Source organism: Beta vulgaris, chromosome 2, assembly GCF_026745355.1.
Source record: "Beta vulgaris subsp. vulgaris cultivar EL10 chromosome 2, EL10.2, whole genome shotgun sequence".
In the NCBI taxonomy this organism is placed as follows: domain Eukaryota; kingdom Viridiplantae; phylum Streptophyta; class Magnoliopsida; order Caryophyllales; family Amaranthaceae; genus Beta; species Beta vulgaris.
The window spans coordinates 88,572-103,372 of NC_079203.1; the positions used below are offsets into that span (position 1 = coordinate 88,572).

The window sequence follows — 14,801 nt, forward strand, 5'->3', positions numbered from 1 at the left end:
TACATGTAAATCATTCACGAAATTACAGTAATAATTCAAAACGTTTCAAATTGAGGAGGTTTTTTTTATGATAATTAATTAACTTATGGCAAGTTAGTAATATACCTTTAATTGTATGATTAACCAAGTTTTAAGTGGATTAAGATCATAATTGCTTAAAGTTATAATTCTTTTTAGCGGGCCCCAAATAGAAAAATTGAAATTAGGAAATCATGATGTATAATTTCTCTCAAATATAAAAATAGTTGTAAGAAAATGGGGAATACTAATCCTTAAACTTGGGATTTGGTTAAAGACAGTAAAAGGTTGGTGGATCTGGGATGAAATGGGTAAGTATTGCATTTCTCCATTGATTCTGATCTTTTGATCTGGGGGGAGTTGGGAGCTGGGAGTTGAGAGTGAGAGTTGAGAGTTGAGAGTTGAGAGTTGAGAGTTGAGAGTTGAGAGTTGGCATTACATTACTGATTAGTGATTAGTGATTAGTGATTACTGTTGAGATGTTACCACCGGAGCTCCAACCGTTACAGTATCGTCCTTACATATCACCGGCATCTTCATCTTCATCTTTGAATCCTAACCCTAACCCTAACCCTAACCCTAGGTCTGGTGTACTGAAAGGTTTAGGTTTCGCTCACAATGGTCGAGTCGCCATTGCTCTTATCCCCTGCGCCGCCTTCCTGGTTGACCTTGGTGGTACTCCCGTGGTTGCCGTCTTAATCCTTGGGCTGATGTGCTCTTACATCCTCGATTCCCTCAATTACAAGCCCGGCGCATTCTTTGGAGTTTGGTTTTCTCTAATATTCGCCCAGATCGCCTTCTTCTTGGGTTTCGGTTTCAAATCATCCTCTTCCGTCTTCCATTCCACCTCTCTTTCCATCCTCTCCTCTTTGCTATGTTCCCAAACTACTTTCCTCATTGGTGTTTGGTCTTCTCTCCAATTCAAATGGCTTCAACTCCAGAATCCTTCTACTCTACTTGCTTTAGAACGACTTCTCTTTGCTTCTCTTCCTCTTGTCTCTTCTTCCATCTTCACTTGGGCCACTGTTTCTGCTCTTGGTATGTCCAATTCCTCTTACTATCTCATGTCTTTTAATTGTATTTTCTATTGGCTTTTCTCTCTTCCTCGTCCTTCTTCCTTCAACTCTTCCTCCCCTCGTTACCATGGTGGTCAACTTCCTCATCACTTATTCATTCTAGGTCCTCTTGAAAGTTGTTTCCATCTTCTCCATTTGCTTTTCTTTCCCTTGCTCTTTCACATTTCATCTCACTATTCCATCCTTTTTTCTTCCTCTTCCTCCCTTGCCGATCTCTTCCTTCTTTTCTTTCTCCCTTTCCTCTTTTTGCTTTATGCATCCACCAGAAATTCTCTTTGGTGGCTCACTACTAATCCCACTCACCTCCACTCTATCCGCATTGTCAATGGAGCCATTGCCTTACTTGTTGTCGTCGTTTGCTTGGAAGTCAGGGTCATTTTCCATTCTTTCGGCCGTTACATCCACCTCCCTCCTCCTTTTAGTTATATCCTTGTCACTGTCACAATGCTTGGTGGAGCAGCTGCTGTGGGTGCATTTGCCTTGGGTATCATTGCTGATGCTCTTTCCTCTCTCGCCTTCGTCACCTTGGCTGTTGTAGCTAGTGCTGCTGGTGCCCTTGTTGTGGGATTCCCTATTTGGGTATGTTCTCTGATTTTTGCACTTATAGTTTTGCTGTTTTTCTCTTCTCGTGATAAGACAGACCACATTATAAAAACATTATACAGCTTTTTTTTTTTGTTTTTTTTACTCATTCCTTTGAAACTACTTCTAAGGAACTAGAAAAAAAATGAGAACTACACACTTGTGTCTCCCTGTTTTCATGGATTTGGATTTCTAAATAATCGAGTAGTTTAGCCCTGTTCCATTAATTTACATGTTAGTCCGTTTATTTGATACCCATAAATTGTTAGATGGTATGAAGGTAGAAATTATTCCAGCAGTTTGTGACTTCCTCATAGGCATAATCTTATATTTTCTGGTGAAGTCTGTACAACTATGTAGCATGGGTACTTCTTCTGGGTTACGTACTCGTACCCGCACCCGTACCCGATACGATACGTATCCTGTATGGGTACGCGTACCCTTTCCAAAAATTTCAAAATCTTGCCGTTTTCTGTCCCAGTACCCGAATCCGCACCCGTATCCGTACCCGTCTATGTGCAACCTAGCTGTACAAAGAGATGGAGTGTATAACCTTTCAAAAGCAAGATATTGAATATATGAAGGAGAGAGCAGAAGCTAATGTAGATATTAAATATGTTTTCAACAAGATAGATATTTGCTATGCATCGAAAACCTCCATTTAAGGGGCCACGATGACAAGAAGCTAATACATGGTAGTTGTGTTGAAAAGCTCAAAATTTAATGCTTGATTACTAGTGAGATTTTGGATTGTTAGAGGAATGGCTTTAAGTATGTTCTTAGGTTTTCGATGTGTATGTTGTGAGGTGCCTCATGTCCTTTTTTTTTTTTTAACTTTGGTAATTTGCTACAACTGACATGAACTTCACACCTTGTAGCATGTACTACAAATTGTGAATGTTCCTCCTAATTAAAGATTTTACTCAAGATGCTTATGTGAATGTAGTTTTCAAATATTATATGTTATTGCTGTATGCTTACATGCAATATTGACAACTTTCTTCATGGGGGACAATCCCAATTTCACTTTGTAAGTTTTAAGCGATGATAACAAGTATCAAAATTTAATTATATCACAACTAATTACAGAGTATGAAATACCATTATTAATTTAAGAACCTAATTCCATTTTGTAATGAACAAACCCGCCAAATTACTTTCGTAACCCATAACATAATTTAAGAGAAGAACCATTTATTGCTTTTAATAGATAATTTAAATGAGAACGGACTAGAAATAATAATTCTATCTATATAATAATATTTAGAGTCCTAGAGTTCGAAAAGTCTCTCTCTAGGGTTCATTAGGGCTCTCTAGGGTTTGAGTGGTAAGTTTTGGGTTTTTCCATCAAGATTTCTCGATCCTTCGGGTGGTGATTTTCTTTATGGGGTTGATTGTCAGCTCTCATGGCTGATGATATAGCAAATAACTGAAGAAGAAGATGCGACTGTTAATTTTGATAGCATTGAAACCTCGAAAAATAATCTCAATCTTGAACTGGCGCTTTATAGGCAAGGTGTTAACAATTAGAAATTTCAATTTCGAGGCGCTAAAGAAAACATTGAACCAAATTTGGGCGATAGTTGTTTCGTCCAATAGAAAATGGGTTGTTAGTGGTGCGGTTTACGTGCCGCCGCGATAAAGAAAAGGTCTTGCATGGGAGACCATGGACGTTCGATCAAAACTTAGTTATGATGCAAGAAATTGATGATTCCATGCAACCTTCAAATATCAAACTTGATCGCTTCCCTTTCTGGGCCAGATTATACAACCTACCAATGGGGTGTTGATCGGAGGGCCATATTCGAAGAGTGGGAGGATGTTTAAGTGATGTTATGGAGGTGGATACGTCGGCCCGCGTTTGCATTTTTATGGATGTCAAGAAACCATTGAGAAGAGTGCAACGGGTGTCTGTTAAGCAAGGGGTCTCGGCCCTTATTGAATATAAGTACGAAAGATTACCCACCTTCTGCTATGGGTGTGGTTTGATCGGCCATATCGAACGGGATTGCCCGATGCGTCAAGTTGAGGATGATATGGTGGAGGAGCTTGGCTTCAGGCTTCACCAAGAAAAGGGAGGCTTAGGTTGGAGGAGGAGACTCGAAGTTTCTTGAAGCATGCACGTTATCACCGATCATCTGGTGCGTCAAACCGAGACCGAGGTGGCTCCGTCAAACAACATGGTGTAGCAGCAAGTGGAAGTGGCCGAGTTCGTTGTGGAGCATGGAGGAGGGTTACGAGAGGAGGGATCCCGAAACTGTTTTTCAAGAAACAGTACCAACCCATGTTACAGGTGATTTACCTCTTTCTAACTTTTCCTTTACTGCATCTAAGGATAAGGGGGTTGATAAATGCAAATCAATGAAGGTGAAAATTCATTAAACAAAGGTGACTTATGTAGACTAGCCACTTGGATACAATAAATCGGTTCATGAGGGGAATAGTGGAGAGAAAAGCAAGTGGCCTGACCCAATATGATTGTAAATGAGGGCATTTGTGATGATGCGGAAAAGAAGTGTTTTAAATGTGCAGGCGATGTTGATGTTGGCAGTGTGTCTCAAACTGTCGAGGCGGAGGTTGGTGGTGACCAACCCCGCCGGGCATTATGAATATTTTATGTTGGAACTGTCGGGGGATGGGTAACCCCTCGACAGTTCGTCAACTCAGAAGATGGAATTCTTCCGTTACCCCCGACATCCTGTTTGTGTCAGAGACAATGATAAAAAAAGAGATAGCAGAACAAGCGAAGGATCGTATTGATTTTTTCAAATGCGTTTGGTGTGTCGAGTATGGGTCGTTCTGGAGGGTTGTGTATTTACTGGAAAAATGATACTATAGATTTCTCGTTGGAGTCTTTTTCCCATAATCATATTTGTGGCGACGTGGTTAGTAGAGGAGGAGTGAGATGGAGGTTTTGTGGAATTTATGGTTGGTCGGAGGAGTCGAATAAGTACCTAACATGGGAGCTTATAAGGCGTTTATGTGCTGAATGTGATGGTCCAATAGTTTTTGGAGGGGGTTTTAATGAGATACTGCCGTATGGGGAGAAAGAAGGTGGTGCAGAGAGAGATCGAAGGGCAATGAGGGATTTCCGAGAGGTTGTTGATGACTGTGATTTGCATGATTTACGTTTTGTTGGTCAATGGTATACATGGGAGAGGTGATAGGCCGGAGACGAAGATTAGAGAGAGACTGGATCATTTTCTCATTTCTCAAACATGGGTGCAGAGCATCTTGTTAGATACAAATCGGATCATGCAGCGATTGTGCTTAAGAGTGAGGTGCCTAGCTCCTCTAGGCATCGAGAGAGATGTTTTAAATTTGAGACATGATGGCTTTTGGAGGAAAGTTGTGAAGATATTGTTCACTTGGGAGGGTTCGATTGGCGAGACTATACTGGGGCGGTTGGTGGTTGTTGCTCGCACCTTAGTTGGGTGGAATAAGGAAGGGGATCGTAGTTTGGCAAAAAGAGTCGATAAGGTCGAGAAAGAGCTTCATAATGCTCAAAAGGAGGGGATTTCAGATAGGAAACCCAACAAATGTGGGGAGCTTGAAGGAGAGCTTGATAGTTTGAATGTGAAATTAGAAGCACATTGGTATATGAGATCGAGGGTGGCGGAAATAAAAGATGGGGACCGCAACACAACATATTTCCATCATAAGGCATCGCAGAGGAAGAAACAAAATAGAATTCAGGGCCTTTATGATCCCCACGGCACATGACAAATTGAAGAGGAGGAAACTGAGACTCAGGTCGGGAATTATTTTCGAAACATTTTCTCGTCGACCGAGCCTTCAGGTGATAATATGGATGAAGTGCTACATGTTAAATATTCGGTTATTGTTGATTACAATGCAATACTATTGAAATCGTACTCAAAAGACGAGATTTATGCTGCAGCCAGATGCACCCATGCAATATTTTATCAGCAATTTTGGCATATAATTAGAGACGAGGTATTTAAGTTTGTTAGTAATATGTTGCATAATTATTCCTCCTCGGAGTATATTAAGTTACTAATATTGCTCTCATTCCTAAAGTTAAGTCTCCTACTCTTGTCTCTGAGTTTCGACCTATCAGTTTATGTAATGTGTTGTATAAAATTGCCTCTAAAACTCTTGTGCTTAGATTGAAATAATTCCTCCCTGAAATTGTGACAGAAAAGTAGAGTGCTTTTATCCCTGGAAGAATAATTAGTGATAGCTCTGGAGATATTTCACTCCATGAAGAAAAGGAATAATAGCAAGAAAGGCTTGATAGCAATGAAGCTGGATATGAGCAAGGCATATGATAAAGTAGAATGGGGTTTCCTCATGAAGCTTTTATTGACAATGGGCTTTGATGGGTGTGGGGTGAATTTGGTGATGAGTTGCATGTCATCAGTTTCCTACTCTTATTATTAATGGAAGAGTTTGTGGGGCTGTCACTCCCTCACGAGGTTTGAGGTAAGGAGACCCATTATCTCTTTCTCTTTATATTGGTAGCTGATGCTTTCTCTCATATGATACAAGAGAAAGTAGATGATGCCACGGAGATACATGGTGCAAAAGCTAGCAGGAATGGACCTGTAATATCTCATCTTCTGTTTGCAGATGACAGTTTGTTGTTTACTAGAGCCACCTGTCAGGAATGCTTGAAAATAGTTGATATTCTCAACAAGTATGAAGCAGCATCCGGCCAGAAAATTAACTATGAGAAGTTGGAGGTGTCTTTTAGTAAAGGAGTAAGCTGTTGCAAACGGAGAGAAAGCTTGAGTGGTATTCTTCAGATGAGGCAGGTTGACAAACACCAAAAGTACCTAGGTATTCCAACTACTAGTGGGCGATCGAAGAAGCTAGTGTTTAGAGACCTCTTAGATAGGATATGGAATGAGAGGGTGGAAGGAAAAAATGTTGTCTCGTGCTGGGAAGGAGGTGTTGATTAAAGCTTTAATCTAAGCCTTGCCTACATATCTCATGGGTGTGTACAAGATTCCTGCGACAATTGTCCAGGCTATTCATTCTGTGATGGCTTGATTTTGGTGGGGTAGGAAGGGTCAGGAAAGAAAGATGCATTGGCTTAGTTGGGAAAAAATGTACAAGCCAAAGTGTATGGGATGTATGGGATTTAAAATTCTATCAGTTTTCAATGATGCTCTCCTGGGTAGGCAAGTTTGGCGCCTGTTGCATGCAAAAAGTTCTCTATTGGGTCGTGCGTTGAGGGCAAAATATTACCCTGATGGTGATGTGACGAATGCTCGGTTAGGTTATTCTAACAACTTTTCATGGAGAAGTATCTGGAGTGCGAAAAGCCTAGTGAAGGAGGGGATTATTTGGAGGGTGGGAGATGGACGGGACATAAATATTTGGAGTGAGCCCTGGATCGGCGATGAGAACGGAAAATTCATTGAAAAGAGGGTTTGAGTGCAGTACATGAGTTGATTGATGAAGAGACGAACGAATGGAAGGTTGATTGTTTTGAGAGGAATTTTGGGGAACAAGATAAAAAATGTGTCCTGTCGATTCCATTAAGCTCAAGAGGAGTGAAGGATGAATTGACTTGGGCTCTGACGAAAGATGGCCTCTACTCGGTAAAGACGGCGTATATGTTAGGTAAAGGTGGAAATTTAGACGACTTCCATCGAGCTTGGGTTGTTTTGTAGGGGTATTGATGTCTCGCCTAAGGTGAGGCACTTTCTATGGAGACACTGCACGATGTTGCTGCCAACGAGAGATATGCTTAGAGCTCGTCACGTGATTGACAACGGCTGCTGCCCATGGTGTCCTAATAGCTGGAAACGCAGCACCATGCCCTTTTTGGGTGCCCGAGAATCAGTGGGCAGTGGGTGGAGCATGGTTGTGGAGCAACGGTAAGTGAAGATGGCGAGGAGGGGGGATGTGAGATGGTGGAGAGATGGTCAAAGCTCAAGAAGATGGTTCAGCGTGGATGTTATTTGGCATGGAATATTTGGGCTGAAAGGAACCGTTTTGTTTTTGACAATACAAGCCAGCCATTAGCGGTTGTTAGCCAACGAGTGTGTCGCCAGGTAGGGGAACACAATGAGTACAATATCTGGATTTATGGCTAAGCATAGCGGCGATAGCTCGGGATTCATTGAGTGTTAGAAGGCAGCGAGCATGGTGGCCCCCGGATGTAGCGGAATGTAAGCCTATATTGCACGCTACTCGCCTTGCCAGGTCTCATGGTCTATATGACATTATAGTTGAGTCCGATGCCCTCGTAGTTATTTCTAGACTGTCAAAAGGTTCTCTATTTTTTTCAGATTTAGATTCAGTTTTAGGAGATGTCATTTTGTTTGAGTAGGAACTTTAATTCCATTAGTTTCAAGCATGTCAAGAGAGATGGGAATGCTTTTACCCATAATCTTGCTAGAGTTGTGCCATTTGGTGTGGAGCCTGGGAGAACCATTGTCCAAGGGAAGTCGCTCCTTATGTATTGATGGACATTTTGTCCCTTGATTAATGCACATCTCTTTTCCCCTAAAAAAAAAGAAGATAATTTAAATGAACAAATCATTTCTTAGACAAAGAACCTGGAAAAGCAATCAAGAAACTTCATGGCCTATATTAATTGAGCACTTGATCACCCAAAACCATTTCATTGTAGTGTAAGCCTTTCAAAATGAAGTCCACTTAAATCAATTAACATAAGAAAAAGATAAAGAAAACTTTGAAAAGGAAAGCTAATAGCAGATGCAGTGATACAAAGGGTTTGACTCTTTTGAAGTGGTATAAGCCATAAAGTTACATGTATTGCACTTTGTGCAAACAAGAACAAAAAAGAGATAAGCGGCAAGGAATTTGGAATTTGGGGTCTTGCTGTATTGCAAACGCGTTAAAATATGGTTAGTTTCGGGCTCTCTGTGTAGTTCTACTGTATATTGATTTTTGGACCAAAATCTGATGGGGCTAGCCCCTCTCCCACCCTTAAATCTTCCACTTAAAACCTGTGTGGTTTTATTGTATATTTCAAGTCTTTGCCTCGTTTTTTTTTTTTTTTTTTTTTGGCAAATCAAAGTTATTATTGAAAACCAAAAAAACTTGGTTGTGAGTCAAAAATACAAATCCCAAATACTCAGCAACAAGCTAGTAGTAGAGGGAAATCAAGCAAACACAAAATATCAAACAACTAGCATATGTCTATCCTCTTCTTTACACCTAGCTGCCACTCTAAATAGGATCTCTTTGTAAACTCTATCAGGATGCATAAGTGTGTTACACAAGATCTTTTGATTTCTCTAGTGCCACAACATATAAACTGCCTCAGTGAATAGCATAACATAAACTCTTGCTCGTCTAGTTTTGCTATGGGCCTTTCTACAAGCTGCCTGCAATTCCATATTGAATCCTTGCCCTCTTATGTGAATATTAATAACTCTTAAGGAACTGGCTGCACACTGTATTGGTGTATTGACAATCAAAGAACAAATGCTCAATTGTTTCGTTTTTATCATCACAAAGTTTGCAAACAGGGTTGCATTGGATATGCCATTTCAGTAGCCTGTCTGTTGTTGCCAACCTTTGTTGTGCTGCTAGCCAAAGAATAGGGGAAGCTCTGTTATCCTTTATCACCCTTCTCCAAGAAACTCTATCAGAGACTGCCTTCATTCTAAGATAAGCTTTATGAATGCTAAAGCTTCCATTCACTAACATTGATTGCCAACCTCCATAAGCCTGTACTTGGTCTCTGCCATCACTTTCTTAAGAATCCAAGAAGAGTTGTTGCTTACAGCAACTGTGTCTTGTAAATTTTATTAGATAAGTGTCTTTTGCCTCGTTTTATTATTTACTTTTCTTTGGAAACTCTCTTTAGTAACACAAACTTTGGGCATTGTGCATTAATGTGACACCTTATGACCAATAATGCAAACTTTTATCACCTCAGTCTTCCTCTTCCAAGCCCGCCAAATACATTTTATTTTCTCTTGCTCCTCCCTCATTGGATTTGAGGAGGAAATGAGACACTGATTGGGAAGAAATAAATGTTTGAAACTAAAATTAGGAATAGGAAAATTTGTGAGAAAACAACCTTTGAAGGAAAATCTGGCAGAAGACCTTATAATAATTTTTTTGCAAAGAACAACCTTGACCTTTTTTTCGGCATTGACCAAGTATTTCTGGCTTTGACTCATCAATACCTAACATGTTGAGGGCACATGACCCGTATTTCATATGTTTAAGCCCATTTCCATCCATAATTGATAATTCTCACATATAAACGAAACTCGAGCTGAAGATATGGGTTTAAATGAGTATTATGGAAAAAATAAGCTGAAACATACAAAATATGGGTCACATGTGCTACACATGTTAGGTTGAATGAGTCAATGTCGAAATAATGGGTCAAGGTTGTTCCTTACAAAATTTAAAGGTCTTCTTTTGCCAGTTTTTTTAATAAAAGGTTGTTTCTCACAAAAAATTGTATTTAAAAGGGTTTTTTTTTTGTATAAATTTTCCTTAGGAATATTAGCATCTTTTTAATGTTACAAAATTTTAAATCTATGAGATTCTCATGCCATGTAAGCATTTATGGTACAATCTTAGTTCTATAAGCACTCGAGTTTTATTGGAACTAGGAGTATTAGAAGTTTGTTTTATATCTTATAACCTAAAAGAGTATCAAGTTGGTGCCAATGTTTGAAGAGACCCAGATCATGTGTTATTATAGACAAATTGCCTTTTTTTTAAAGACTCGGGACGAAAATGTCTAGAAAGGTTTGTAAATCATTTGTGCTAGATATTGATTATGACATTACTTATGGGTTAGAATTGTAAAGGGCTGAGTCTGTATTTGTTTAGTGGTAGATGTCTTCATTCTTGCGGCTGTAATTTATGTAAGAGCTCTGTTCGTCAAAGGTAATCGAGCCTTAGAGAATATTCTTTAAATCGCGCATGCATGTCTCATTATATTTTATGTACTTGTGTTTTACCTTGAATTTTTTTTTTCCTACTTTGACCTGAGGAAGGGAATTAAGAAATAGACAAGAAAATAAAGAATTATCTGTATAATGAAATTGTAATGTGTTTCTGTTCCTGCTAACATTTCTTCACATTAACTTGGCTCCTTCCATTATTTGCAGCTACTTCCGCTTCCTGCAGCGTCGGGATTTTACCTTGCTCGTTTTTTCATTAAGAAGTCTTTGCCGTCGTATTTTGCTTTTGTTGTGCTTGGGAGCCTGATGGTTATGTGGTTTGTGATGCATAATTTCTGGGATCTCAACATATGGTTGGCAGGCATGTCTCTTAAATCCTTTTGTAAGCTCATTGTTGCAGGTGTTTTCCTTGCTGTGGCTACTCCTGGCTTGGCTCTTTTCCCTCCTAAGCTTAAGTTCTTGACTGAGGCTGCTTTAATTAGCCACGCTGTGCTGCTGTGCCATATTGAGAACCGATTCTTTAATTATAGCAGCATATATTATTATGGTCTGGAGGACGATGTGATGTATCCAAGCTACATGGTTATATTAACAACTTCTCTGGGCTTGGCCCTGGTACGGAGGCTTACTTTGGATAGCAGAATTGGATCCAAGGCAGTTTGGATTTTGACTTGCCTGTATGCTTCAAAGCTAGCAATGTTATTCATCACGTCGAAGTCTGTAGTATGGGTCTCAGCTGTCCTATTACTGGCCGTTTCTCCACCCTTGCTTCTTTACAAGTATGAACTGGTTCTCAATCCCTTTCCATAGTTTTGAACTTTGCTACTTCTGGTGAGAGTCAATGAACTATCTCCTTTTGTATCTTGCAGGGACAAGTCAAAAACAGCCTCAAAGATGAAACGTTGGCAAGGATATATGCATGCTTTTGTGGTTGCTTTGGCTGTCTGGTTTTGTCGTGAAGCCATTTTTGAATCTCTTCAATGGTGGTATGGCAGACCACCCCCTGATGGCCTACTGTTGGGTTTCTGCATCCTTTTGATAGGAGTGGCTTGCATTCCTATAGTAGCCCTCCACTTCTCCCATGTGCTGGTATGATACATATTGTTGTAGTTATACTTAGTTCTTGATTTCAGTTCATGGAGAATTGGAACAATTAGATATCTGATGTTTGATACAGCATATGTTAAATTCACAGAATTGCTTGAAATATCAGATATCTTTCTGCTGGCTTGATTTTTGTATGTTGATTTTTCAATTCATTTTATTACATGGACACCTTTTGAGGATAGGATAAAGAAATGGAAGATCTTGTCTAAAATCTATTATTAAGTCATTGTTGTCCTTTATAATATGGTGATCATGTAATATGAGGTGCATGCTACAGATAGTGATTCTCTCTTCTGTTTTCAGGTAAAATATCTTGTAGGTTCAGAAACCAATCTTCTTTTAAAAACCTTGTTTGATGCCAAATTTCCAGTATATGTTTAACGTGGTGATTGGGCATGCATGTGATTTTGGTATTATAGCTTTTCTTGATAGAAAATGTGTATATTTAGTTTTCAAAGTAATTTTTTAAAATTTCTATTTCCAGTTAGTGCATTACTGCACTCTTATGGAGATATTTCTAGTGGTGCCATGCCTTACCTAAAAACCTAGATCAATGCCTGTACTTCGATGGTCCTGGAAGCTTTTCAAGTCAATTCTTGATCAAAGGTTTTGTATGCTGTGGATTTGGCTGGGAGTTATCAGCTCCAAGAATCAAATTCAATAGTGTTGTGTGAATAGTGAAACACCAAAATGTGATATGAACAAAACCTTACTTCATGATAGACATCTATACATGACACCTTCTTTCAAGACATGAAGTGTTCAATTATTCATCTCTCAAAATAAAATAAAATAATGAAAGACATGAAATGTTCAACTTTTTATTCTTTTATTAAGTTAGTTCTAAATGCTTCTACTTGTTCTTCTTCACATTGAGGATTGATGAGGAGATGCAGTACAGGCTTCTAGTCAGTTAACTCAGTTACCTCTTAGACACAGCAGTATTAGGAATTAGAAGTTCTTGGGGACATGTTGGGCTGTGGCATTCTGTACTCATTTAGATGTTTTGGAAATATTCTAAAGGGTGTTTCCTTAGATCAATGGTGAATATTTCGTTCTGGGATAGTGGTGTCTTAATTAGTAATGATCTAATGATTTCTATTTGTGTTTTGTGTAGATTGCCAAAAGGTGCTTAGTACTGGTGGTGGCAACTGGGTTTCTCTTTATCTTGCTGCAGCCACCTATTCCATTTTCATGGACGTATCACTCTGACCTCATTAGAGCTGCTCATCAGACTGGAGATGACATCTCTATCTATGGCTTTATGGCGGCGAGACCAACATGGCCGTCTTGGCTCCTTATTGTGGCTATCTTGCTCACACTTGCTGCAACAACCTCATTAATTCCCATCAAGTACATTGTTGAATTAAGAACCTTTTATTCCATTGCTATTGGTATAGCTGTGGGTGTCTACATATCTTTTGAGTTCTTCCCTCAAGCTGTTATCCTGCAAGCCTTAATTGTTTTAACTATGATCTGCACCTCCGTGTTCGTGGTCTTCACGCATCTCCCATCTGCCTCTAGCACAAGAGGTTTGCCATGGGTTTTTGCTCTCCTTGTTGCACTTTTTCCTGTGACCTACTTATTAGAAGGTCAGGTTAGAATTAAAAGCCTCATAGATGGTGGAGACATCACAGAAGAAGAAAGAAGACTAACTACAATATTGGCTGTTGAGGGTTTGAGGACGTCGCTCCTTGGATTATATGCTGCAATTTTTATGCTTATCGCATTGGAAGTAAAGTTTGAGCTGACTGCGTTAGTGCGGGAGAAAGCTCTTGAGAGGGGTGTCTATAAGCCGAGTCAATCTGGTCAAAGCAGTTCGGCAAATTTCCCTGCAAAAATGAGATTTTTGCAGCAGCGTAGAGCTTCCATGGTGCCAACATTTACTATTAGGAGGATGGCTGCCGAGGGATCCTGGATGCCGGCAGTTGGTAATGTTGCTACTGTTTTGTGCTTTGCAATATGCTTGATCTTGAATGTTAATCTCACTGGTGGTTCAAATCGTGCTATATTTTTGCTGGCACCGATCTTGCTGCTACTCAATCAGGATTCTGATTTTGTTGCGGGCTTTGGTGACAAACAACGGTATTTTCCTGTTGTTGTTGTTATTTCATCCTATTTAGTCTTAACTGCTTTACACAGTATTTGGGAAGAAGTGTGGCATGGAAATGCTGGTTGGGGGTTGGAGATAGGTGGACCAGACTGGTTTTTTTCAGTAAAAAACGTGGCTCTCCTGATTCTGACATTCCCAAGCCATATTCTATTTAACCAGTTTGTGTGGAGCTATGCGAAGCAGAAGGATATGGCCCCTTTGCTTACTCTACCTCTAAATCTGCCAGCCATCATAATTACAGATGTGATCAAGGTCAAAATATTAGGGCTACTGGGAGTTATTTATTCCTTGGCTCAGTATCTAATATCAAGACAACAATACATTTCAGGATTAAAATACATCTAGATATGCACAAACTTTGTACAATACTTTTTTGCAATTGTCAGATGGTAATTTCAGGTTCGTCTTTGGCCACTCATCAGTTTAGCATAGTTTGAGTTGTACATCAGTTGCTTGAGCTGAATTTTGATTCTGAAATCAATAGAAATCAATATATTAGCTCTAAAATGAATACTTGCAAGTTTCTTTGCAGTGTAATTGTGGTTGAATCGTATTTGCTGTTTCTTTTATTAAGCCTGAAGCACCTGTTGGTGCTTGCAGCACTGTAGGCTGTTGCAGGCATTTGCAGCTGACGTTGGGGGTGTTATGGTTTAGAATTTTAGATGAAAAAGTGCTGGTATTTTGTCCTATGACCTAATAGGGAGTAAATTCAATTGTTATTTGGGATTGCGTAGATATTTTGTCCTATGACCTAATAGGGAGTAAATTCAGGGATGACACTGAACAGTGGACATAGCTGATAGCTGTTGTCACTTAATCTATCACCTCACCCTTGAGTTTGTTCGTTTTCTCACACCTCAACAACTTCGATTCTCCTAATTCTTGAATAAGATGAGTAATTTTTTCCCCTTAAAAAATATTTTTTTTTCTATATAACTCGTGCATCAGTACGGGAACAATCTAGTAATTAATTAACTCTAAAAATTTGACCATATCTTTTTTGAAATTTTGAGAAAAAAAAAATTAAAAATT

The 14,801-nt window shown here is 39.4% G+C and overlaps 1 protein-coding gene and 1 long non-coding RNA gene across 2 annotated transcripts; both read left to right on the forward strand.

The window, feature by feature from the left end:
* The first annotated feature begins 238 nt into the window (after positions 1–238).
* On the forward strand, positions 239–14,342 carry LOC104906041 (hypothetical protein). The gene is made up of 4 exons (XM_010694740.4): positions 239–1,673; positions 10,757–11,328; positions 11,419–11,638; positions 12,774–14,342. Exons 1-4 carry the CDS (start codon positions 498–500, stop codon positions 14,112–14,114), a joined length of 3,309 nt encoding a protein of 1,102 aa, XP_010693042.1. The 5' UTR covers positions 239–497; the 3' UTR covers positions 14,115–14,342.
* LOC125494612 (uncharacterized) lies at positions 1,683–8,217 on the forward strand. The gene is made up of 2 exons (XR_007270849.2): positions 1,683–6,122; positions 6,270–8,217. It is a non-coding gene; the product is annotated as an uncharacterized LOC125494612 (long non-coding RNA).
* Positions 14,343–14,801: the final 459 nt, after the last annotated feature.

Bases quoted from the DNA above. Each gene is read 5' to 3' on its own strand.
- LOC104906041 (XM_010694740.4), top strand. From the start codon at position 498: ATGTTACCACCGGAGCTCCAACCGTTACAGTATCGTCCTTACATATCA. The intron at 1,674-10,756 runs GTATGTTCTCTG...CATTATTTGCAG, and splicing joins TTGTGGGATTCCCTATTTGG to CTACTTCCGCTTCCTGCAGC. The intron at 11,329-11,418 runs GTATGAACTGGT...TGTATCTTGCAG, and splicing joins CCACCCTTGCTTCTTTACAA to GGACAAGTCAAAAACAGCCT.